General features: G+C 42.3%; 2 protein-coding genes across 6 annotated transcripts in view; one reads left to right on the top strand and one right to left on the bottom strand.

Moving 5' to 3' along the window:
• DCAF4 (DDB1 and CUL4 associated factor 4) overlaps positions 1 to 17,484 on the top strand; it is a 34,988-nt gene extending 17,504 nt beyond the window's left edge. Inside the window, exon 14 of one of the 2 annotated variants that reach the window (XM_015864625.3) lies at positions 17,250 to 17,484. In XM_015864625.3, coding sequence (XP_015720111.2) covers positions 17,250 to 17,380 — 131 coding nt within the window. In that variant the 3' untranslated portion in view covers positions 17,381 to 17,484. Of the gene's footprint in view, positions 1 to 13,658; positions 13,773 to 17,249 lie in introns of those variants that run through there. The other variant, XM_085548937.1, reaches the window with a different exon arrangement.
• On the bottom strand, positions 1,383 to 25,250 carry ZFYVE1 (zinc finger FYVE-type containing 1). Of its 4 annotated transcripts, none has more exons than XM_015864598.3 (12): positions 24,922 to 25,250; positions 23,643 to 24,503; positions 12,843 to 13,347; positions 10,695 to 10,909; positions 8,596 to 8,702; positions 7,542 to 7,650; positions 6,892 to 6,989; positions 6,659 to 6,776; positions 6,125 to 6,295; positions 5,142 to 5,322; positions 4,531 to 4,644; positions 1,383 to 3,510 (listed from the first exon to the last, which is right to left on the bottom strand). In XM_015864598.3, exons 2-12 carry the CDS (start codon positions 24,135 to 24,137, stop codon positions 3,278 to 3,280), a joined length of 2,346 nt encoding a protein of 781 aa, XP_015720084.1. In that variant the 5' UTR covers positions 24,138 to 24,503; positions 24,922 to 25,250; the 3' UTR covers positions 1,383 to 3,277. The 4 variants fall into 4 exon arrangements, with proteins under 4 accessions (XP_015720084.1, XP_085405037.1, XP_015720085.1 ...); XM_085548911.1 differs by lacking the exon at positions 24,922 to 25,250 and adding an exon at positions 24,605 to 24,851; XM_015864599.3 differs by lacking the exon at positions 24,922 to 25,250 and adding an exon at positions 24,589 to 24,850.

Raw genomic sequence — 25,250 nt, 5'->3', positions numbered from 1 at the left:
CTCCTTCTAGAAATCCTGTCCTGTTTTGCAGTACATAGTTTTTCATTTGGGCGTGCTTTCAGGAGTGTTTTGCACATCATTTAATTTGCATGATTCTTATTTCAATGGCTTTTTTTCAGAGCATTTTCTAATCTGAAGAGGTGCAGATGATGTTTGAACTGTCAATAACCAATCTGACATCATTCTTCTGGCAAAAGGTTTACATCATACTGTCCAATCATTCAGTAACTCAGAACATGCTTTTTATCGTGCCACATCCCAGGCCAATTGAATTCATTATCTTCCCACTAGAGCTTATTCATTTTAGCTACTGACATACAAACATTGCAGTGAACTCCATTTGATCCAAATGACACATTACCATCCTCTCCGGGGGGAATTCGATGGTAAGTCCTTAATTCATCCTTGGTGAGATGCACAATGATCTTGTGGAAATTTCCTGGATAACACCCCCCCTTCCCATCCCCACCCTTGTAACTAAACAAGATCTTATCATCCAGCATTAGAATTAATTCCTCAGTTGCATATCTTGCTCAGCCTAATTTGCACTCTTCACATCTTGCACAGGAGTTACATTGAAGTATCAGACCTGTCTCGTAACACAGGAATGGCATTATGAAACATCTGGGCTTTTGCAATGCTCCAAAAAGGCTGCTGTCAAGTGCAGACATTTTGCAAAGACTCACTCTGGTTAGGCACTCCCAATACCTCCACAAGCAAAGCTTCTCGCCCAGTAGTTCATTAATACAACTGTCAAATATTTCTACTGCTGGCATTAACTTTTGTCTTCAGAAGGCCAGTCCAAGCACATGGTGCTTCCCTGTTAAATACTTCAGTGGTCCCCACACCACCCCAGATGTATTGACTTTACATTTCCTGTGAAGCTTGCTGTCCAAAGACACCATTTAGAGCCCTTTTGCTTAAAGAATCCTGATAATCCTAACATACTAATAACTCATAGGGTTAGGCTCTATTAAAACATGCATCTATCCCCTTTAAATGGTTAATCCACTTAATAGCCATATTCTTTGCTCTGTTTACTTGCAGCACCCAATACAAGCAGAGTAAGGAAGAGCTCTTGTCTGCAGAAAACTGCAGAGAACTTAAACCTCACGGATATTTTCCCCCTAATTTTGAGAAACAAAGACCCAAACAATCCTCTCAGTAATTCAGCCTGCTGCAGGTTAAACACAGCAAAAACATTTTCGATTCATTGAGCAACGGCATAAAAGATTCAGCTTCAGGGTAATTGATCAAAAATGTATTCTTCAGACTGCTAAATCACTAAGGTAGCATATATACTAAAAATGTTCCTTTGGATTTCCTCTTGTACTCAGCAGTAAATCTGTTTGTGACATGGAAAAATAAAAGCAGACAAGATGTTGAAACAGATGCCAACAATTTTATACAAGGAATGTCATGGCTGCTTTCTTTGTGCATTAACATGATAGTAAAGGCTCATGCATAAATAGCACACAGGGCACAGCCTACAAACCAAGAACACATTGCTCGCCCGTTAAAATAATAAGACAACTTTGAAGCACAGAATTATGCTGGATGTGCAGAACATGTTTTGAAGAGAGGATTTCTACCTACTCGTGCCCTCCCTTGGGCATCTGTCGGTTATGGCAGAGTTTGCTTATTAAAATGTGAGATAGTCCCCAGCAAACTTGGTCAGTACAGAAGGTGTCCTGGAAGTCTTCAAGTCTACTTCCACGCGCAGGCTGGATGTAGTTGCAAAGGGGCAATCACTCAGTACAGTCTTTCAGAGACAAGTGAGAACTACTTCTTACAAGGAAAAAGTCAGAATGCTTGTTCAGAAGATAAAGTTTTTTTATAGCAGTTAATTTAATAATACAGGCCTAAAACAGGGTGATGGGCACTCATCTACAGAAGAGCACATTTAGTAATAAGAAGCTGGGGAAAAAATACCACAGTTTCAGGACACTGCATCAAACTCCAGCCACTCCAAGAAGAGACAAGTCTCCTGTGGTAGAAGTATTCTTGACTATGTAAGCCAACAACAAAGAATTTTAGGCAGTTCAATCCACAATGGTCTCTTACTTCTTATAACTGGAACCACAAATCCACAGTACAAGACAGCATTAATTAGGTTAAGTGGTGGTTTTGGTAATAAAAATCAGTGAATTCAATGCGGTCCTTTAATAAAAGGATGACGTCCAGTGAGAGTCAGTTGCTAGGAGCAAAAAAGAAAGGTTCCCATTTTTCAAGTGGATTCATAAGCTCATATTATTAGCAAAAAAAAAAGCTGTCAGATCTGTGCAGTTTCTACACAACCATGTCTGAGAACCCAGAAGTTCCACAGAATCAGAGATCTTTTGAAAAAGTGGGGGAGGAAAAAAAAGAAAAATCAGAACCCAAGCAAACCAAACCTCTGGTCTCAGAATTGCCTACACAACTTGTTCTCTTGTTCTGCTCTGTACAAAACTTAATTGCAACAAGCTGGCAAACCTGAAAAAAAAAACCACAACCTGAGTATATGAGAATATTACCAGGGAGAGCAAAACCTTGCTACCTTTTGATCTGGTACTGAAGTAGAAATAGCGAACTCAGAATGCTTTGCATTGTGCTATATGAGTTGCTTTACCTTTGAAAGCTCTACTGGTCTCTACCAGAGGGTCATTCAACTTGATAATTCTTGCACTGCAAGACCACTGTTCATATCATAGTCCAAACAAACTTCCTAATGAACAGCCAGGAGCATGGCACATCCAGATGCAGGGCTGCCTGAATTACCAGGTGTAATTCATACCATCAGCATTGGAGATGCCTGTGATTTCCTGGCAGCACCGAGTCCAAGCCTTCCTCACATGGCATCATGATCAGTATGACGTTCCAGAAGAAGAATCAGAAGGTTGCGTGTCTGATCCAACATAGCAAGGAACACCATCATCCATCATTTGAACTAGGAATACTCAAAGCTTCATTAGCCAACTGCATTCCTAATATGCTAAATTATTCATATATATATAGATAGATAGATATAGTTAAATTGAAATAAAATATACTGGATTTTGGTTTGCTCATTTACGAGGGAGCTCCTTCCCTTCCCCAGTTAATCTCAAATTAAAACCTAACGGCTGAACTGAAGTTCATTCCCAGCATTCCAAGATGGATATAATACATGAGAGGAGGCCAGAGACTGGAAACATGCACTCTGGCTGCAACAGGTTAAGAAGTGAAAGGGAGACCAAATATTTTCATTTGTAACCCTGAGAACATAAGGAATTGCAAAGATCTGGAGATGAGCCTGGGGTTAAAGGTCGCCAGGCTTTTTATTGCAGTTAAAGCAGACTCGGACTGGGTGATCCCATCCACGAGAAGGAACCGCTCTGCGGTCATGTGAGCACTCATCACAGAATCCCTGGCCACAGGCCCGACAGTGGTGTTTGGAAAGCTTGATGCTGAATTCCTTCCGGCAGTTGTGGCAGTGCAGGATCTCATGGTCTGGTACCCAGTATGCAGGTCGGGCAGCATCTTTTACCAGACCTACGGAGGAAGTGGCAGGGGGAGAAAATCTGTGAAAATAGGCATATGAAGAACAGCTCCATACCTTCTTCTGCCAAAGGTGGAAATGTCAGAACGCTGCCATTAAGGGGAATAAGACCTACTGACACTACCTCGGTGTAACAGATGGACAGATCAGCCCAAATGGGTAATTCCACCCCTCCTCAAAGGAACAGACTGTTTTTCCTTAAGTTCTGGCATCTTTCCTTACTCAAGCTCTTTCAGAAGTTGAGACAGTTGCTTTTTCCTAACTTCAGTTTCGACTGTGGCCAAGAAAATAGAGCCATCCAGCCAAACATTCAGAAACACACTTACTACCTAAACTGAGGAAGATATTTACTCTTCCTTTCACTGAGTTAGCCAACGAACAGCCCACACAGCTGATGGTGGTTCACACTGTAGGCAAAGTAACAAAGTGATGATATGGGCAGTGAGTAGGAAGAAACTCCAACAACGGCAGATTCAGGTGGAAGATGTTTGATGACATACCTGAACTGCTACCCAGCACATGAAAGAGCAGCAAACTCTCACTGTGATCTTTAGTGATGACCTTAGTACATTACTGATCACATTTCCATCATTACAAGTTTGCACAGCTCAATTCTCAACCCCCCAGCAGAAGTACCAAATGACAGCAGTTTCCATGAACACACTTGAGGGCATTCTGCATCTCTGGAATAAAACCAAGCCTGATAAAATGCTTCCTAATTGGCCAGTCCTTAAGGAACTGACTGGTAGGTCACTGCAGAGAAGCATCAGGGTAGCATGAATTATTTGCAGTTCATACACACAGGTTGGAACTACAGGGAGAAAAGAAAAGGTTCAGACTTCAGAAACAGCACGCCAGAAATCAAGGAGAAATATCAGCTCTAGAACTCTCAACCAACAATGGTATCGTGGTGGAGGTGCCAGTGTGTCATACATTATCTTGAAGTTTAGTCTGAAATTTTAACTTGTAAAATCAATTAGACACAAGATTTATCACAAGAGAGCAGAGCTCACCTAAGGGAATGTCCATGGCTGTCACCACTGCTCCAAGAGTGTTCTGCACAGCTTCCCCCACCTTCCTGGCAATAAGCGTCCCCCCTTCTTCATCTGAAGGCAGCTCAGCCACATCTGCATGGCACAAGAATAAAGGGCTCAGCATCTATTTCCAGCACAACTTCTGCCAAATTTCAATTCATTTGCATTGCAAAAACCCAAAAGCAGCAAACCCGAGAGAGCTTGGGATCTCTCCTCAGTCTTTATCACCTAAATCCCCAATCTTTGATTGCAGAGTTTTCACTTTTATTTCAGAAAAAAAAGTACAGAACACAGACTACTGAACCAGCTCTGATGTCAACTCTGCACCATCAACAGGTGCTGGGAAAAGGAAGCAAAGATCCAATTAGAAAGTAACTCAATCAGTGAGTAAAATATCTGGTAACTTGTTGCAAAGGTCCTCTTCCTGCCAAAAGTCATCAAGCTCTTGGGCTTCAATGCTAAAAACTCTAAGCCAAATCCAACTTGAACTACGCTGTTCACACCCAGTGAGAACTGTGATCCAGGAGCCAAGGATAAAGACTTCAGACCATTACCCAGGGATAATTCTGTCACAGTCAACTCAAAATTACCTAACTGGATGCCCCTGTTTTCATAGCAGTTGTCACACACGCGCACTGGTGCTGGTCCCCAGCCTCGCTCAGGCACAGGACGGGTCTTGGAAGAACAGCCATCACAGAAGCCCTCTCCACAGGCCCGGCAGTGATGTTTAGTGTCATTATCTTTAAAAGGCGTGTTGCACTTATTACAACTCTGATCAGGACAACGTAGAAAGAAAAACCGTTAGCTTGATCTTCCATAAGGGTCTCATAGCAGAAAAATTAAGAGCAGAATCCCATGATGTCATTACTCAGATTGAAATTGTGATAAATACAGTTACATGTAAGACTTGTGCGATATCAGTCCCATATTTTGACCTCAAGGAAGTGGATTGGATAGGCGTATATACAGCAGATAAGCCAATAGGTTGCTATGATCCCTTCAGTCACAACCACAAATAATTACTGCCACATCACGTATGGCTGAATGGTGGGTACTAGGTCTCAGTAGGTTGTAAGAATTCGGAAGGCTTTTATCACTGAGGTAGTTAACCATTTCCTTTAAGACGCAGAGAATCCCTTTCTAGTTCAATCATTGGGTCCAGAACTGTGCAACTGGTATGAAACCAGAGTTAAATCCCTGCACTTACAAAAACAGTACCATCAACCACAAAAGCAAGATTTAACATATTGATTCTTTGCTTCTAAAAGCAAGTTTATGCTAGCTAGGATGTTTAAACGGTGAAATTGCTGAGAGAAGAGGTAACAAGAAGAAGAGAGAGAACTGTCTATATATGGCAGGGCTGGGCAGAATCTCTGTTCATTCTTTCTCTGGCTAAGTCAAGAATGGGAAAAGTTGAAAGCAATTCAGTTTTTCCAAAACAGTAGGACAAGGGCGTGGTGCAGTAAAACAAGAAGTATTTGGAATATACAAAATGCAAAAAGGTAAGGAAAAAAAAAATCTAGCTGTGCAAAGCTTTCCTCCACAGTATGAAAGTGCAGCAGCTGCTATTTACCAGGATTTGAGAGTTAGGTCTCCAGTAAGCTGGGGCTATCTGGTCTGTCAACCAGGAGGTCACAGCTTTTGTGGGTCCCAGGCTAAGTTCAGATACTGATTGTGCCATGAAATTCATCCCATCCAATAAACGCTGGGCTGCATTGTTGTTGTCTTTCAGAAAGCCATCCGTCTGGAATAAAGCAGGCATTGATTTGAGAATAAAGTCAGGGAAACCTGATTTTTCAAAGACAGATGGCTCCACAACCCACTGCTGCCATTACACTGGAGAGCAGGCATGATAAGAATTTCAACAGCTCCACTTCGAAACACAGTTGTAGTGGTGTAATATTCATACACAGCACTCATGAAATGGTTGACATGCCAGTTTTAGACAGCTGAAAAAAATGAGAAGTTCCTTCAAAGGCTCTTCTAAACCCAGAGACAAGAGACCTGCTTGAAGGGACCTGCTCTAATGAGCACTGAGCCACTTTCTCCAGAGTACAGAATAACCACCATACATGCTAGATACAGAATATCCAGCAACAAGACTTACCCCTGGCCAGACATGCTCAATTTCTGTCCTCACCACAGTATTTACAGGATCTTGGTTGCCAAACCAGTACTGTCGGCTGCGGTACACCACTCCACAGTTAGGGCACTCAATCACATATCTGCAAAAAAAGGATTTAAAGGAAGATGGGTGATCTCAGTGAGATACTGAAAGTCCAGGGCACTAGGCAGAGCAGAAGCAACAGGCAGCAGAGATATTTTAACTGCTGTACTCACCCTGACCAAGCATATTTGGCAAGGCCCAGCCAAGGTGAGTCAGTGGAAGCAGAGGTTTTTGGCACCACACTAACCTCCATTCCTCGTTCATAACAGGCCTGTAACACAAAGGATCAATTAAAACTGCATTCTTAGGAACCCCAGCCAGAAGGTATTGCAGCTGTTTTGCCACGAAAAGTATGCAACTGGCTTACAGTGGTCTTTGCAACAAAGAGGCCACTCATTAAAACATATGAAAGAAATGACTATCAGTTATTACACTGGTAGATATCTCTACTGTACTGAAAACCACGATGATGGCTGAAAATCTTCCTTATCCTGCATACATTCCATACAAAAATTACCTAATACCAAGCAATGGGTGTAAGCAATTAAAGAGAATAACTGCATTCAGTGCATAGAAGGTTAATATCACCCACGTTTTGAGCAGGTGGGCTCTCAATGTAGCTAGCAAGGTGACAGTTACTCGTAATGGTGATGATCTCTATGCAAAAAATACAAGTTCAGCAGGAATTAATTTTTCTTCAAAGTTAGGGCAACTCTCCCATTCAAAGTAATACAAGAAAACAGTCCCACGCCTGTGATGTTCCTCATTCATTGAGGCACCCCTCTCGTTCAGTTCTTCAGACCCTGTTGCTGTCTCTACTCACCTTGCAAGTATAGACTCTGTTGTCATACTGATGAGAGTATCTGCATCGACTTTTGGATTCATGAGGGACTCCTTCCTTTGTGTGGTTCATGCTCTTTTTACAGCCACACCTGAGAATACAAGAGCAACCATAAGCTGATATTGTTAGATACAGGACAGATGTCACTAAGAGTTCATTTATGTTACTGTCCTGCATTTGTAAAGGTGTTCTAACCCCAACAGCTGTACATAAAGCAGCACTGTCACATACCTATCACTGAAAGGCAGGCTGTTTGGAAGGAGCTGTAGCAGCTGTTTCACAGTACAAAGCAACATCACACAACAATTTAGTGCAGAAAATGATCGCTGTAGCCAATTTAAATTTCACAGAAAATTTAAGCAGGACAATCCAAGCTTGGAAATTGGCCAGAATAGTGTTAACACTGCAGCCTTTCCTAAGATCTGCTAGGAATTCTCTAACAAACATAAAAGAGTATGAATGTAGCACTACAGTATGTTAGAGAGAGAACTCTTTTTCAGCCATAGTAACATCGTACTGCTATAGTACTTTACAGGCTCAAAACTTTTGCTGGCTCAGTCTTCAGGCTTTTTCCACAGGGCTACAAGCCAAGCTCTACTCAGAACTGGGGCTCTTCTTGGAAATAGTCACAGTCTAGTCCTGTAATGATGTGTGCTTTAATATTGTTTATTTAATAAAAACAGAAATCATCATAGAATGTCTAAGGAAATCCCCTGACACCTTCTTTCTTTCTAAGCCCTGTGTGCAGTTCTCAGTCAAGTTACTCATGAACCAACTGTGGAAAGGATATGGGCAGAAGAGGTCTGTAGTGATACACAAAAATAGAGTAGGCAAAGGCCACATATCATATGAAGCTGGGACACAGCAATAACAGCCATCTAATTAACGTGTCTAATCTCAGAAGAATTCTGTCTCAAAGTACTATCTATTATCAGACATAGTTGTCAAAACATCTACAGCAGAAGAATACAAAGTTCCTGTGACCAGAACAGCACTATTTTCTAGAAGAATGATGGTGCCTTTGTCATCCACTTACCCACAGCTGAGACACACGGAGGAACATGTGAAATATTCATCTGGAAAGAAAGAGCTATGAGCCATCTGGTCATCAGGGATTTCCCCACTAAACCGGTCACTCAGAGCCTGTGAAGCAGGGAAAAATGAATGAAACTGGAACAGACTGAGAGCAATTCAAACATTTTACAAAAATTTTTCCCCAGCAAAAGAATGGGTGATTCTTCTGGAAGCAGAGGCAGAGAAAGGGCACAAAGCTAACAAATTCTGTCTTGCTAACCTGCAAACTAAGACAAAAATCAGAAACCAAGCAAGAGAGAGTATTCTGTGCTTGTATTAAAATAAGCTGAATGCTTCTAAAACACCCACTGGTTGAAGTTGGGAGAGAACTCTAGAGGTCATCCTCTTAAACATGGATGGCAAAGCCATCCAGAACAGAGTGCCCAGGACTGCATCCAGGCAGCTTTTGAACATCTTCAAGGAGGAGACTCCACAGACTCTGGGCAACCTGTACCACTGCTCAGTCAACCTCACAGTGAAAACATGTTTCCTGATGTTCAGGTGAAGCCCTGCATTTCAGCTTTAGTCTGTTGCCTCTAAGAGGGGTCAGTATTGCAGAAACTTAAAGGAGACTTTGAAGATTTGTGTATGTGTTAGAAAACAGAACATGAGATAATGTTCTCTGTCCTTCAGCTCAAACTGCTGCCTTGATTTTTCCTCTGGCTGTTTGAATAATTGTTCTTCCCTAGGCTGGTAAAACTACACAAAAGACAAAGGGATTTGTCCCATGTCTTGGGAGCAGCAGTCCTTAGCCTTGGCAGATAAAACATCTTCAGTTTTTTGGGTCTTATGACAAAAACAAGTAGACATGTAAGCACTGACAAAGCAATTATTTTCTGATTTCACAAAACTTCAAGGAAATTACTGTTAAGATCTCCTTCAAGCTTGACTAATACTGGCCAAAGCATTCAAAAGTTACAGGAGATGGACAAAGACGCCTAGCAAACCCTATGCCCTCAAGAAGCAAAGCAAATATGTTAATTTGTATTCAGTAGTGATGTGAATACAGCAACCATCCTAACGAACACATACTGAGGTATACTGGCAGCTGTATCTGATACTTCCTACCTTGATTATTGCATTTAGTTCTTAGAAATTTCAGTTTTATTAACCATTCCAGCTGCTTTTCCCCCTGTAGCCTGTCTGCTCCCAGCACAGGGAATTGTGTATATGCTACCCTGATGCTTCCTTCTGCATTTCAGCTAACTCAAATACCACACAGTTGGAATCATCTGTTTCAGTGGCCAAAAGGCCACCAACACTGTCACCTTCTGCAGGTATGCTTCCAGTGTCCCCATCCTTGGCTAGCAGGGATGCTTTTCTAGGCTAATAAATATGGGGAAATCTGTAGGCCAAACTGCAAACTTTTAAGACCTGAAAATCCCTCCTTCACTCTGGCAAGGTGAACTTTCTAAGCAAATCACCAGCTGCTCACTCCACCAATTCCTTTTCACCAGTCTTCTGATCTGATACTGCATTCTGAAACAATACAACCTTTTGCTTAATCCTATATGGTTTCCTAGCTTCTAACACATCTCCTTCCTCTTTTTTGCCTCCTAGCCCTTGAGTTATACTGTGCTCAATGTTATGTTTTGCAAACCATTAACTACCTCTAAGTTATTTGCATTCTCTCCCCTTGTGTTGAGGAATTTCACCTATAATTCCTTCTAAGCCTCCTGTTCATAAATCACTGTCATTATGTGCTCACCACTCACAACATCCATTGTTTTTTCCTCTCCAGTACATTTCTTCCCAGCTCACTTTTTTGCTTTTGCTTTGGACTTTTCTTGACACCACAGGGCCTCACTTGTGGTGGGTGGTTCTTGTTTTTTGTTGGCTGTTTTCATTGTTATTGTTTGCTCTATTAAAGTAAAAGTTACCTAACCAATTTGGTTGTTACACAAAATCATTACTTTCAAAAACTTACTTTATTTCCAGATATCTGCCATTCTTTGACACTAGTTCACTTACTCTAGCTTTATTAGCTGCAACTAACAATTACCAGCAACAGCGACAGGAATAAAGATCGAGATGAACTGATCTCCAAACCAGCGGACTTACCTTTAATGCTTTGTAGATAACACCAGGCTGTCTAGGTGACCGAGTTGTATTGTTCTCCAGCTGCTGCTCCACAGCTCGTCTAAGTCCAGAGAAATCTGTTGGAGGATTGTATGTCCTTGTTCCCTTGTAATGGATTGAGCTGAAAGCCTCAGGAAAACAGCTTAGCTTCCGAAACCGATCTTGAATGAGCTTCTCAGGAACCTCAGAAGGATGATCTGTATTTAAAAGCATCAGGAAGCATATAAACAACTGATGGTTAAAATACACATAACATTTAAATTGCACAGTGTTTTCATATGCAACACTGCACTAGCTCTCCTAATTAATTTTTCTAATGCATCTGCAGTGTAGCTATCACTACATTTTACAAGTAGAGAAAGAAAAACAAGAACTGTTTCCAAAAGCAGACTCTTTTCTGATATGCAGTTTTAGATTCTAAGACGAGGTTTCACAGAGACTGTAAATCCACTGGTAAAACTGGAACATCTAGATTTGGAAACACAGAATAAACTTGATATAACACAAGTCCATGTCAGCACACTTGCTAGCTCTTCTCACCAGACCGTAACTTAGTATAGCAAGCCCAGCACCTGATAAGTGGAGGACATGAACCTAATATGAGCAAGGAAGACTGAGTCCACCTTGGTATAAGGTGAAGCGCTTTATAACCTGCCACAGCAGTTCAGACCTCATAGAGCTGACCACCATCTTCTGCCTGCTGTCAAGCACCTGCTGTACATTTCAGAAGAACATAGGTCTCTTCTTCCCTGTCCTGAAACCATAAACACTCTCATCTCACAACTATCTGTCAAGGTGGATGGTTGCAGCTTGTTGCAAATTCACATATTACAAGTTTTCTTTCCTATTCCTACCATAATCAGAGTGATCATGAAAACATTTCTTTTTTTTTCCACTCCTGACTTTTCACACAGGAGCAATTATTATTGTGAGTCACTGAATCTGACCTGATGAAATGGCAAATTTCAACAACTATATGAAATTCTCCATTGCTAATAAGTAAATTGCTACATAACAAAAGGAACTGCCATGGCAGGTGAGTTAAAGATGATTAAAAAGGCTCTCAGATAATCAGTATATGAAATTTCAAGTTCTAATAGCTCAAGATCTCATCAGTTAGAAAGGCCAAAATGAGAGTGTGGGCCAGCAGGGAGCTACTGTGGTATTACACGACAGAAGACTCCCAGATGTTCACAGGTGGCAGAACTGAGTCTTACTGCAAGCCAGTTCATGAAGGCCTTTGCTCAAAGAATCAGGAATGGACAGAAGGAATGAAGAAAGGTTTCATCGTATCTTTTGAAATAGGGAAGAAGTGGGCCCAGGAGAAGAAGCTGGTATCCCCCTGCATGGCCAAAAACAAAAATCTGCCTTGACACATTTGAGGTATTACACTCGGACATGCAAATAAAACAAACAATTGAAAGATGCAAAACCCAGTAAAACACAAGTTAAAAGCACTAGTAAAGAACATTGAAAGTGATAGGAATTATAATAATGTGCCTGGCCTGCTGCTTTGTCCATACCAAATATACACACAAAAAATGGTGTCAAACCATCAACTTCACACTACCACAATCTCAGTCCCAACCTCATACTAGCTTCAAAATCACTCTGGCTTATGGAATTTGAAAGCATAGGTTGAAGGTACTGTGAGTACTGATACTCATCAGTTTTCATATTGTTTCTCTTCCTAGTATCTACATATATTCTGGCTTTTTGTATTGCCTTCCCCCCCCCCCCCCCCCCTTTTTTTTTTTTTTTTGCAACAGGATCCTCTATATCCCCGCCAAAATCCCAGCGTGTCAGTTTTCACCTTTGTCTGACATATTACCCACACTCAGGATCGTGCATTATGACCCCTCCCAAGGCTGGCAGAACTCCCATCATGACCATTCAGTGCCAACGCCCAGCTGGCTAAGAGGATTATTCCAGCTGATCTAGGATAGTCCACCATCATGGAACACTCTGCTGTTGCCACAACCTGGCTTACAGAACTACTAGAACTACCGAGAGCAAAACTCAAACCACATCTTCTACGTGGTAGTAAAGAGCACAGAATATTCAATGCAACCTGGTAATCTATTGATAGCATCTAGCACATCAGTTAGTCACTTTTTACTGCCTACTTACCAGAGCCCAGTAGCTTGGTGTACACAGTCTCATGGAAGATGATGACACCTGGACCCAAAGTTGACAGAGGAACATCTAGGCCACACCGGGCTGTGGTAGCTTTTAGCTCCTTGGTAAAATGTTTTAAATAAGCCTCTGAGGCATCACCAAGGAATTTGAAGAGATCATTGTGGAGCCTGTCAGCACGAGTACGGTAGATGACAAGGTCAGAGATGGCCAGGACCTTCAGCAGCAGCCGTGTTCTCTGGCTGAGGTTCACGGTGGCCCCCAGGAGGCCCTCTGTATCAATTACCACCACTTTGCGGACAGGGTCATAGGCTGCCCAGACTCCAACTGTGCAGGACTCTTGGGCTGGAGATGTCTTGAAGACTTCCCGGCCATAGAAGAAAGCGTGGTTAAGGGTGTGAGACTTGCCATCCCCTGTGTTCCCAAAGATGGACACTACCTTTAGATGCTGGTCAGGACTACAGTCCAGTTTCTTAATAAAGTCTTCCTCATTCCTTACCTTCAAAAGAAAACAACAATATCAACAAAAAAGAAATGTTATAGCTATGCAATTGGAGCAGACAACTCAGACAGCATAGCCAGTTCCAGGACTCCTAAGATTAATGAGTGATTACTTGGTGTTCAGACTGTCTCAAGTTTCTGAAGCACTGAGAATTCAAAAGCAAAATACTAGAAAGCAGCTTTGTAACACATACAAGTCAATGGGATGTAGGTCGTTTCATCAAGTTGCTGTTTTGAAGGTGATGTCTTGCTGTAATTACGTGCCTCTACTATAATGTCACCTAGTTCACTGTGGTGGCCTCTTTTTAGACATAAGAGCAAAAACCTACTGCCAAGCCTGCCACAACATTTACCTGGAGCATAACAGACACTTCCACTAGCACTGGTCTCCTGGCAAGCCTCTGAACTGAAGTGCAAAGCAGGTAAATGCTTTTGCCACCTTAACTAGCACCATTCAGAGTCTGAGCACCTGTTCAAGGAAAAAAAGCTCTTTCCTTTGTTCAGCCACGCTTTAACCATCCCACAGCAGCAGGCTGTCAGACAACTGCCTCCGCCATCATGATCCTCATCTCAAGGAACCCGAGGCAGCCAGAAGACACAGGGCTTCTGTGCCTTTCAGACTGACTTGGTGGTTGGAGGCTCCTTGGCTACTTGTCCACCTCCTGAGCAAGCAGTCCTAGCAAGTCTCATGATACTAGAGCCACATAGGCCATGAGGTAATGAATAGTTTCTTCCTGTAAGTTTATCCTTGGATCATTAGATGAGTTTTAAGCTCATCCAGCCTCTGGTCAACTCCATCAAGTCCAGACTTTGAAAGAAAACCACAAACTAGTCAGTGCACCAGGCTGTGGTTGGGAACTGTGTTCAGAAAAAACAAACAAACAAACAGCAGACCATGGGGCCACAGCAGCTACTCACTGGCTCAAAGCAGCCTCACAGTGTGCAGAAGACAAGCAAATAAAGAGCTGAAAATGCTTTCATTAGAAAGAATCTTTTCTTGTATCCGTGGGAAACCATTGAGACACTCAAAATTTATACTCATAAGAGAGGTTCTGCTTTTTTGGTAGCTGTGATTATCGGTTCATTATCATTATGGTAGCTGAGATGACAGATTCAGTTTCAATCAGTACCTCTGGAGATGCCTCTGTGGATAAAAGCAAGTTCTTGATTCATGGGATAGCTCCAAAAAGCAATCACTATATATTTGACTATATAAAAATGACCGATGTACATAAGCAAAGAGGAATATGATGAAAAGCAACATAATCTGGATCTCCTGCCTCCCAAACTTCTCACCATAAGGGTGGCAGGCTTTTTGCCAGTGTCTGATCAGACCTAATTGATCTGGTAATTCACTCTCTGAACAGCTTAAGGAAGCATTAGTCTTCTCCAATCAGTTTAAACATAGGCAGGGCAACACCTAAAGTTGTCTAGTCAGCATTGGTTATTATGCTGGTACCAGATAGGGAGAGTGAAAAAGGACCATTGGGGCCACAGGGATAAGGGTAATCCGTAAAGCATTCCCATCAGTGAGAAATGTGAGCTATCTCACACAAACTCCACTATATCTGAGATATAGCTAATGTAAATCTGTACAATACCCTCTGTCCAGTCTGCTTTAACAATGGCCCCTGCCAGGGCAACTTAATGCAGGAAGAAGAGTTGGATTGCTGAGCCAGAGGAAGAGTTGATTCCAGATCAACAATCAGCTGACTTCATCTCAGGACAGAACTCAGAAGCAATTCAGACATCACCTAGGAGCACACGAATACACTGAAGATGAATACACAGCTCATCCTATACTCTCATGGGTCTTAATAACAGCTGAGAAAGAACTTAGACAAGAAAAGGGTGATTTCCCATATACTTTATCAGCTCTGAGACCTTCCTGAGAAGTGGTTGCATCTGGATGCTCACATCCGATGCAAAACCAGTAAGCCTACCCTATATGGGTTGTCAAAGCCCTTTGCAACCTCTGCACAGTTTCTTTAAAACCGTTAAAGACAGGATGGATGCAATATGTGTGTTGAAGCACGTGGGGCTCCAGTCCTATTTCTTCATTTCCCACCCCCACCCCCATCTCTAAAGAACTTTTTTTGATACCTCCTTCTGCTGCATGTGCAAAGGACTAACAATTTCATTGCTATGTACACTCCCCTGCTGCCCAAGAGCTCCATATCTGACATAAACAGCAGTGCATAAATATGAGAGCTTCCTTAAATTCCATAGCAATGACAAGCAAGAATGAAAACTTTGTACACCTAAGATGAGTCATCTCCCTCCAATTCCTCTTCTAGTTCCCTAAAGGTCATTCTGTCATTTCCAGTGTCAGACATTCATTTACACTTCTGTTATGGATCTCAAAAAAAAAGATTATCTTCTAGGAAGAAAAGGTTTGATACCATCACAGGTTAGAACCTTGGTCAGCCTTATTTTCCAGCTTGGACCACATTTCTTTCACAACTGTCATTCGGCCAGTTACTCCAAAGCTGAGTCAAACTGAAAGTGAAGGCTTTCAGGAGGAAAAAAATGAAAGCTTTAGAGTCCTAAAGAGGATGCAAAAACCTCACTCTGCACTGCGGTGGAATGCATATAGATCTCAACACCCCTTGTCACTCATACTCTGAAATGCATTATACCTAACAAAACGTGTTTCCTAGTTCCAAGACATAATAAAATTAGAATTGTTTAAGAAAAGTCTAGAAACAAGAACAGATAAGATTCCTGACCAAGGTTTCTTGGAAACAACACTGTTCAAACAATAACAAATTAAAGCTTAGGAACAAAACACATTAAGTACATTGGAGTTTCCAATGACCTGTACTCACAGAACTTTAGCTCTGCCTCTGGGCAAAACACATTAAGTGAATCTGACATTTTTAACCAGTTTTCTCCACTTAAAACCACTTATGAATGTTGGCTGATATTCATGGAAGTGATGCACAGAACTACAGTTGTGCCACGATGACACAGTAGTTGACAAACAAAATTTAAGTGCATGTCTAGAGCTCGAGGTCTTACTGTCGGGTCACTACACCAGAATTTCAGATGTAAAGAAAACAAGAGAAATCTGTAAAACAAACATCTTCGTCTAGCTATAGCCTATGAGGCAAGTCTGAGAGGGATAACTGGCAACACATCATAGCACTGCCTCCAAAATCCATATATCTTCAGAGGACCTTACAAACAGACTTAATAAGAAAAGCTGCTGGAAACAACCCACTTTGGTTCCAGAAGAAACCTTAGTTGATATTCCCAAATGTTTCATGCTACCAAGTGAGAAAAAACACTGGGTGGCTCCCTGTGAAGAAGAAAAGCTCTCAATTATGAAATCCGTAACATCCACAGATGGATGAGAGGAATCTTAGACTATCTTAATTCAAAAGCTGGAATACTATAGACTAATTCAAGCTGGAAGGGACCTCAGGAAGCCATTACTCCCACTCAGCAGCTAGAGGGCTTCCAAACAAGAAAGAGGAACTTGGCCGCAGGTACTCAGGAAGAATTAAGACTGACCTTTAAGCCCAAGGAACTCTAGTTTCCTGCCCTGGCTTTATCCTACACCTTTTCTTCCTCATGTCTTTCTATGGAAATGTCATTTATGCCATCAAACCTTCCACATTTAACTTAAAATCTGTAATTCAACTGCGTAAGCATATTAGATAGAGAAATATGCCTTTAAAACACACATATTTCCTAGGAGTTTCTTGAAAACAAAAAGCAGAGTAGAAAGACTCTAAAACTTCCTGAGGAAAGGTCTTAAAATGCATGTCTCATCAGTAGTTAAAATACTGCAATTGGGAATAAATTGTTATTTATATTTATTACAGATTAATTATAATGCAATATTATATCACCCAGGAGACTCTTTGTAAATACAGTTATCATCATTATTTTCAGTAACCTCCTTGATTGTCAAGAGAACAGCGGGAACCAGCGTTTTCAAGATCACAGTCCTACATAGCCTCAGGACCAAACTCCACGTGACCCAATACTGGATGCAAAGAAGGAAAATCAAAGAAGGGGATTGACAAACCCTAAGGATTTAAGGTGAGATTCCAACACTCCTCAGCTGCATACAGTTTTGGATCTCATTCTCTACACTGGGTACAGGTCTGGCTTCAACGTAAAAAAGCACTTAAAACTGAATTCTAAGCAGAATTTTTTTGTACCCACTGATTTTGTCTTGACTCCAGTACCAGCCATGGGTCCTGCTGAGATTTGTTCTGTTAGGCTCTGTACTCATCCATGAAAACACTGTTACCGAAATGAAAATCCTTTTCAGACAAAAACTATCCTGTTCTTTTCCACAGCTCTGGAACTAGATTCAGTGACATGCACGGGTTTATCTTGAGACAAACAGAACAAGCCTCAGTGTGACCTACAGATCCACGCAAAGGGCAGAGGTTTTCCTTGGTGAAGCCCTTGTCTATCAGTTACAGGACTCTTATCACTGTCACTTTCAGGAAATAGTTAAAACTTGCCTATCAAACCTAACTGAGGAGACAGGCTGTTTCAAGGACTTTAAGACAGGATACATTTGGGGGGTGGGGAGGGAATAAAATAAAAACAACTACTACGAGTGGATGGGAGGTAATTTAATTTTATTGGGACCCTCTATAACCTAAGAGGCAATATTGACTGAAATATTGTTTTTAGCAGATATTCTACAATTGTAAATGACAAATGAGTCAAAAAAAACATCTGAAAGCACATGACTATACAAAAGCCTGTTATCTATTTGCCATCTGAAAAACCTACATTTCTTCCTTTTAGGAGATCTCAAAATTAACAGACTTCAAGGTAAATGCAACTGCTGCAGTAATAATGTTATTTCAAGAGTGTCATTAAACTCTTACAGAGAACTGTAAACAAAGCAGTAGAGATCATTATCCTGTTCACTAAGTACTCTTTCAGTTCTGTCCAGATGTTCGTTTGGTCACACAGTTACCATCCTCACGTCATAGCTGTAGCAGCAGAGGCACATCCAGTTGAAAAGATATGCCCAGAAGACAGCAAGTCAGTGAGTTCCAGGCATAGCAATTAGCTTTGCTAAATGCGAAGCATAATTACCTGTATGGGCACTGTGATACCACTGTCTCTGTTACAAGGGGCATTCAGAAACTTATATTACAATTTCACTTTTCAGAGTAGTTACTTTAGTTATTTTCCCAAGTGCAGGGTGTTTTGATGGACAAGTCGTGGGAATGTGAACACCTGCCTTTATTTGATCCCAAAGCAGGGTAATAATAACCCAAAAGAAAAGGTACATTACTATACTAATACTTGTGAACCAGTGGCTTGTACAAAGCAAGATGGCACAGAAAATTGAAGTTGTAGAGGGGCTGGAGGAGAATACACTACCAGATCCCTTATCTTAAAGGAGGTGTGCATTTGTTGAATGAATGACTCTTCTCCTTCCTTCTAAAAACACTCTTCAAAATACTGGTGTATGTCTGGGGAAGAAAGAGCGTTCCCAATCTCCTATCGCAAAGTAGTTCATCCTACTGCTTTGTTTTGGGCACAGAAAACTAATGCACTGAACTGTAGAAGATGGAACTGCAAAACTGGTAACACAGCAGGATGGGAAAAATCCCCAAAGCACTTGTGCAAGAAAAGCTCCCTGAAGTGCAAACAGGAGGAATTCATCAATAGTACAACAGGATCAGGAACAGAAATTACAAGTTCTGATCCAACAGATCACATTGACCTAAAAAATATAAATCCTTCAACATTTCTTCTTCTTCTTTTGTATTTATGGTAAATACACCAGCTGTGACTCTTCAGGCTATGGGACATGGACTAAAATCCCAAGAAACTCACAGGAGACAGTAAAAAACAAAAACAAAACCAACATTCTCCCAACAAGTTGAGCAAAACTGCAAGACTGTCATAGAAACTAAGAGTATGTGTTAGACAAGTGGAGTTTGGGGTTGTTTTTGTTTGTTTTTACTACAAAGACAAGCAGCAAAACTTAGATTATGACATAAACCAGCTTGTACTGACACACAAAAAACACTTCATTAGAAAGCGTAGTTCCTAGTGACTCTCCATTATCTCATCTCTAGGGTTTGGCTAGGCTCAAGTAAGGAGGTAATAAGGAGAAAAATACAATAGTGCTTTCATCAGGTTTGCAGCAGGTGCAACAACAGCAAAGCAGGTAACACCCCTGTGTTATCATTCAGTACATACAACTTTCTAACAAGAGGTGACACAGAGGAAGAGTATGGACTGTTACACTCTTATAAGCTGTTTATAGTACAAAATACTCAGTATTTAAATAAAGGCTGTGGCTCATTTTGTCATGTAAACTGTCTGCAGAGCGTTAGATAGATCCTGCTCAGTATTTGCTGATGGAAAGAGCTTAATCCTTTAAGTGTCTAACCCTACTAGCCAGAATAAAAAGAACTCAGAAACGAGGCTGCATCTAAGAAATGCAGCTGTTTATGGAGGGAGGGAGGAGGGGGAAGAAAAGAGAAAGCCCTGCTAACTGAAGAAACACAGATCAGAGTGCATATCACAATGCAGATCCAGAAATAAATGTGTGGTCCTTTCTCCCATATAACATTATATTACTGGGGATGTTCTTTTTGTACAGTGGCAAGCTTCAGGTGAAAAAAAAAGACTTTTTTCTTCCTGCCTCCTTGATAAGACAGGTTACAAAGACAATTCATTTTATTTTATTTGAAACGGAGAGGATGGATATTCCTTGTAGTAGAGAGAGTTTCTAGTCAAATATCAGTAACTCCAAGGTAGACTGGTAACAAGCATTTTCCCTGTCTGCTGTAGTTGATGAAAGACTTTTTGCCATTTGCATAAATTACACATCCTCAGTTATAGCTTCGGACACAGTGTTATAGCAGAAGCCACCGATGGCACTACAACGAAGTTCTGATCCTGTGGTAGCTCTTGACGTCTGTTCCCCAAGATAAAGCTATCAAGTTGTTGTTATGCCTTGTTAAGCATTTCTTCTCCCTTGCCTCAGAAGTAGCTGCAATGAACTCACTGTACAACCAACACATAACTCTCCACCCTATTGCAAATACACTGTATAAAGATTAAGCAGAAATGGCTGCTATTCCAGAAACTACATACACATTAAGTACAAGGAAGAAACAAAGACCAGTGTAAAAGCTTGAGAGGCACTGAGAAAGTATCATGGCTCAAACTGAAGACTTCAGCCTCAGCCATGAATTCATTGTTGCATTTTGTTGTGTTGTTCCTTACCAATAAAAGTAAATAACATTTTAAAATGTGACCAGTTAAATGATTCTCTAAGTTCTTTAGAGAAGTGCCTCCCACGTGCAAGGGGCTGCCCTGGTGATCATAAAATGGAGCTTGTTTGAAAATTCAGCAAGTTTGAGGCAAGAAATGAAAGCTGACACCTTACCAGAACAGAAGACTCATTTGGGAGATTTACACTTATAAGAAAAGTTGGCACAGATTTGGTGTTTGTTCTAGCATAGCAAAAAAGAATGAGATGCAGATGATGTAATGAGAGCAGTGACAAGATCAAAGCAATTGATGGAGGAAACAGTCTGCACAGTATCACTCTGAGTAGAAATAAACATGGAAGGTAGAATATGTCCAAAACAATTAACAAACAGATGCTGCAGTTATCAAGAACAAATTGACTCAAGTGTCAACTTCAGATATGTGACAAGGCCAGAAATTTAATATTGTGCAAAAAGAAACCACAAAACTATAATACAGCCCAAGGAAAAAGACCAAGAATGGGGTCCAAGCTGCAAAAAAATGCCAGTTTGAAAAATATGGACAAGAGTGTTAGTTTGGTTTTTTTCCAGTTCTAGAAAAAGGAAAGGAAATATCTGTAGTATAAGCCAAGATGGCTGGGGACTCAGTCACAAGACATAGTGCTGTGTGCTGTGTAAGACAGAAGCAGCTGAACTCCAGGAGGAACAGCCTCTCTCTGGTTCTTCCATAGACTTGCAGAATGAGCTTGTATTTAACCTTCAGAAGCACTTCCTTAACATGAGATAATACATCTCTTTCTGAGGCACTCAGATACAGCACTATGATACAAACATCACAAAGCAGCCTGCACTTCACAGTGATGAGCTTAGGCTAGTCAATTCTCTCCAAACTACTGCTGCACAAACAATGGTTTAAAATGGGACCTTTCCCATCCTGAAGTGGATTCGAAACAAGCCCAAAAACTCCTCGGCTTTTTGAGCTTACAGTTATGTCTGCAAAGTGCAAAAAGCTCAAAGCTAGCCCTGAACAAGTTAGCACATCTATGCAACATGGCACTAAGACAATTATGCAGACTTCATAATGATGACAGCTGAATCAGTGCTGTGCTGGGACCAAGCTAAGAATCTCTGCCTCTCAGCCAAACTTCTTATGGATGAGTTACACTGCTTCTGGAATTGAAACTGTTGTTGCTGACACACTGTAAACAGTGTCTCAAGTTCAATCTCAAGTTTCAGAACCACCAGCTCCTAGAAGCAGAGAGGAACTACCAGACAGGACACAACTCCTTGAGCTGAAGAGCTCCAAGTTTCACAAGGTAATTAAGAAATCTCTTAGCCCCCAGTTTCCACATCATTGTACTACCTCCAAGTAGGGTACACCAGCAAGTATCTTAATCTGTTGCACTTAGTCAGCAGCAGAACCTGTTCTGCCTAATTTGGTAGGACTAGCCATGAACATTTACATGGCCAAATGCGCCATGAACAGCAAATAAGCAATTTCCTCTCCAATTTCCTAACAAACTTCAAGTTCCAAAGGTCAGAGGACAGTTGAAGATAGTTGGATTCCATAATTGTGATAAAGCCTTCTCCTGTTTGCCCAAGCTTGTAAAGCTGCATACCCTCAAATTCTGAATTTCCACATTTCAGGTTATTGTGGCTTTGTTTTTTTGTTGTTTTCATTTGTTTGTTTGTTTTTGTTTTTTGCAAGAGTGGTTTAGAGAACTAAAGACTTCCTCTAAAGTGCTCAGGAACCATCCTACTAATGGCAAACACACACACAAAGACTGAACATGACTTACCTATACCTACATTGCCTGCTCAGTATTACTAAGAGCAAAAAGAAGCTACAGAACATGTCTTCAGAGTTAATCATCTGACAACTATCTCTGAATAAAGGTTCTCATGCTCACCAGCAGAAACATCACCATAACAGCAAGAACTCGAAGTTCCAGCTGATAGAAAATATTTTAGTTGAAAACTTACAAACTGCTTGAAGACTTGGCTGTGAGCTGTCACATAAGCAGTGAGCTGTGAGAAAGAGAACATTGCTCAAGATGGAAGAATTGACTCAAGACCTCAATAAGAAACAAGATCATTTTCAGAGAGCTTTTTCAACCCTGTTCTCATCAACTTGTTAACACCTTATAAAGAACCACTACAGTTCCAATAAGGAAGTTGGCTTTATTGCACATGACATTTAAATAGTAAAGCACTTGCTTGCAAGAGGCAGCCAAAGGTCTGCCCCAGTAAGGCTTACAGATTCGTGGGTATAAAAATAACTTAAAACAGTAGAACCAAAAGCAACCACAGCTTGTGAGGAGACTTCTAGGACAGCCCTGTTCTAAGGCATTTCAGACCTTGCTCTAGAAGCTAGATGAAGAGCAGTGAAAAACCTGCACCTTGAAGAGATAATTGCACCTGCCACACATTATATGAAAATGTGTGTGTGATTAGAGGAAGCACACACTTAGGATTGCTTCTACACCTGCAACTCAATCATCCAGTCACCATCATTCTTTCCTCCCATAAGCCTTAGCATACCACTTTATTTTTATGTCTGGCAGCATGATTAAATTAATACATTAGGACATAGGTACAGCCATCAGGAGTACACATTTTATTCCAGTGTCACCTGAATGAGGGTTAACACAAATTTGCAAATGCTGCTTGGTACAGTACCCACTCCTCATCATATGTCACATATACTGCCAGCACTCCCATTTGCAGGGTACCTACTGTAATCCTCTCCACTCAGTGTTGTTCAGGAATAATAAACACCTCACGTGTAGAGTTCTTATCTTAGTTGCGTGTGGCCCAATACAGTCAATTCTCTCCCCAGCTTCATTTACCAAGAGGTCTTCATGAACTTGCCTTTCAAGAAGCCACTGAGCAAGGTTTGTCTTCAGCACTGGGTCTCTTTGGCCCAAGACACTCATCTAGTGCCAGGAACCAGCCGTTCTCAGTTTGTTACTGTTGCTGCCAGTAACACTTCAAGCATTAATCCCTCATCTCCCTAATGCATCAGACAAAAATACAAACCAAAGGATCTCATCTGTCAAACAGCTACAGTAGCTCTTACCTGAATCTCCTCAGTTTCATCCACCAAGAGGAAACTCACAACTTTCTCAGCCATCTTCCTTCTCCTGGTCTCCTCATCCATCTCCTCCTCTTCCTGCTCCTGGGCTTTGCCAGCATGGTACACAGTGACAGGGTGCTTCCTTCTGTTCCCCCCAGCATGTGTTCTCTTCTGACACTCTACGCAGAGGTTGATTTTGCACACCTGGCACCTCACCGCTGCTATCTGTCTCGATCCCGTCATACTGGCATGCATGATGTTCCCATTGGCACCTTTGCAGGAGTCACAGTAAGGAACATGGCCAGGCCTTATGCGGGTCCGTTCGTGGTTCCGCAGCCTTTCCGGCTGGTGCAGCTCCTCTTCGCAGCGCTGGCACTGCAGGCTCCTGCACTCGTCACACTCAAAGACGGCCTCATCTGTCCCACTGCAAACGTAGCTCTCCTGGCAGAGGAGGGCTGTGTTCTGGCCCTTCTCTGCAGTCTGTGTGTGGGCACTCATCTTCAGATTTCTTTACAGCAGCAATTCTCCCTCCTGGTTGTGCTTTAAATAACAATACTGTGAAAAGTCAGTTGCAAATTCAGTATTTTTCTCAGGTGAAAGAAACACAACAGGAATTCTGTCTGTACTTAATTCTAAGTAACTAAGAGATGTTTCTTTAAGATTCATACATCAGCTCGCCACCCTGGGAGCCCTCTTAGGCACAGGTGAAGTTCATCTTCTCCCACTTAGTCTGAAAGCACGCAGTTGGTTTCATTTGTTGTTATACCCAAACGCTGGCACCTGTTCTTTCACTCCATCATGTGCTTGCAGTGATAGGACAAAACCAGCCAGGTGCCCCTGGGCAGGTGGAAGGCAAGGATCTCCCTAAAGCAAAGAGCAAACAGAGACATTAGTAACGCAAAAGAAAGAAAGGCATTAGAAATACGTAAATACGTATGTATGTACACACGGTGTTGTGTCAGTACTAGAAAATTCTTTGCTTTCACCCCGAGCTAAGCTCCTCCTTCAGAGTTCAGGGTATTTATTTATTCGCCGGGAATTTCCCGACGCGCTGTGCCAGCCCCGGCTGTGACTTGCAGCCCCGCTCTCATGATTCCAGGCGGCTTCTCCCTCCCTGCGGCCCGTTCCCCCGCTGTCTCCCGGCCCCCGGAGACGCGCCCGTCGCCTTTGTCTGCGCTCCGTGGCCTGGCCTCTTTCTCTCCCCGCGGCTCCGGGGCGGCGCCGGCCGGGCGGTGCGAAGCCGGCGGCCCCGTTGCGTAACGGCGGTGCGCCCAGCACCTACCTCGGGCCGCGGTCGGAGCGCTGCCGGGAGCTGAGTCGCCGAACAAAGGCGACCGCGGCCGGGGCGTCGCGAGCCGGGCTATTGTTTACAGCTCCGCGGCCGCCCGCCTTCCCCTTCCTCCCCCGGCACCCAGCGACCGAGCAGTCGGCTCCCGGCCGCCGCTTCCTCCGCCCCGCCCGGGCGGCCGCGGGGAGCCCGCTTCTCCTCCCCCGGCGGCCGGGGCGGGCCCCGAGCATGCAGGCGAGGCGCCTGGCGGGGCACGGCAGGGCAGGACCGGGGCACCCGCCGCCACCGCCCTGCGCCCGCTCCGCTGTTGTCAGCGGGATCAG

The sequence above is a fragment of the Coturnix japonica genome, chromosome 5 (genome assembly GCF_054131305.1).
Source record: "Coturnix japonica strain WE chromosome 5, WE-NBRP24, whole genome shotgun sequence".
Lineage (NCBI taxonomy): Eukaryota > Metazoa > Chordata > Aves > Galliformes > Phasianidae > Coturnix > Coturnix japonica.
The sequence above is the reverse complement of the archived record's forward strand: the minus strand, read 5'-3'. Positions and strand labels throughout refer to the sequence as shown.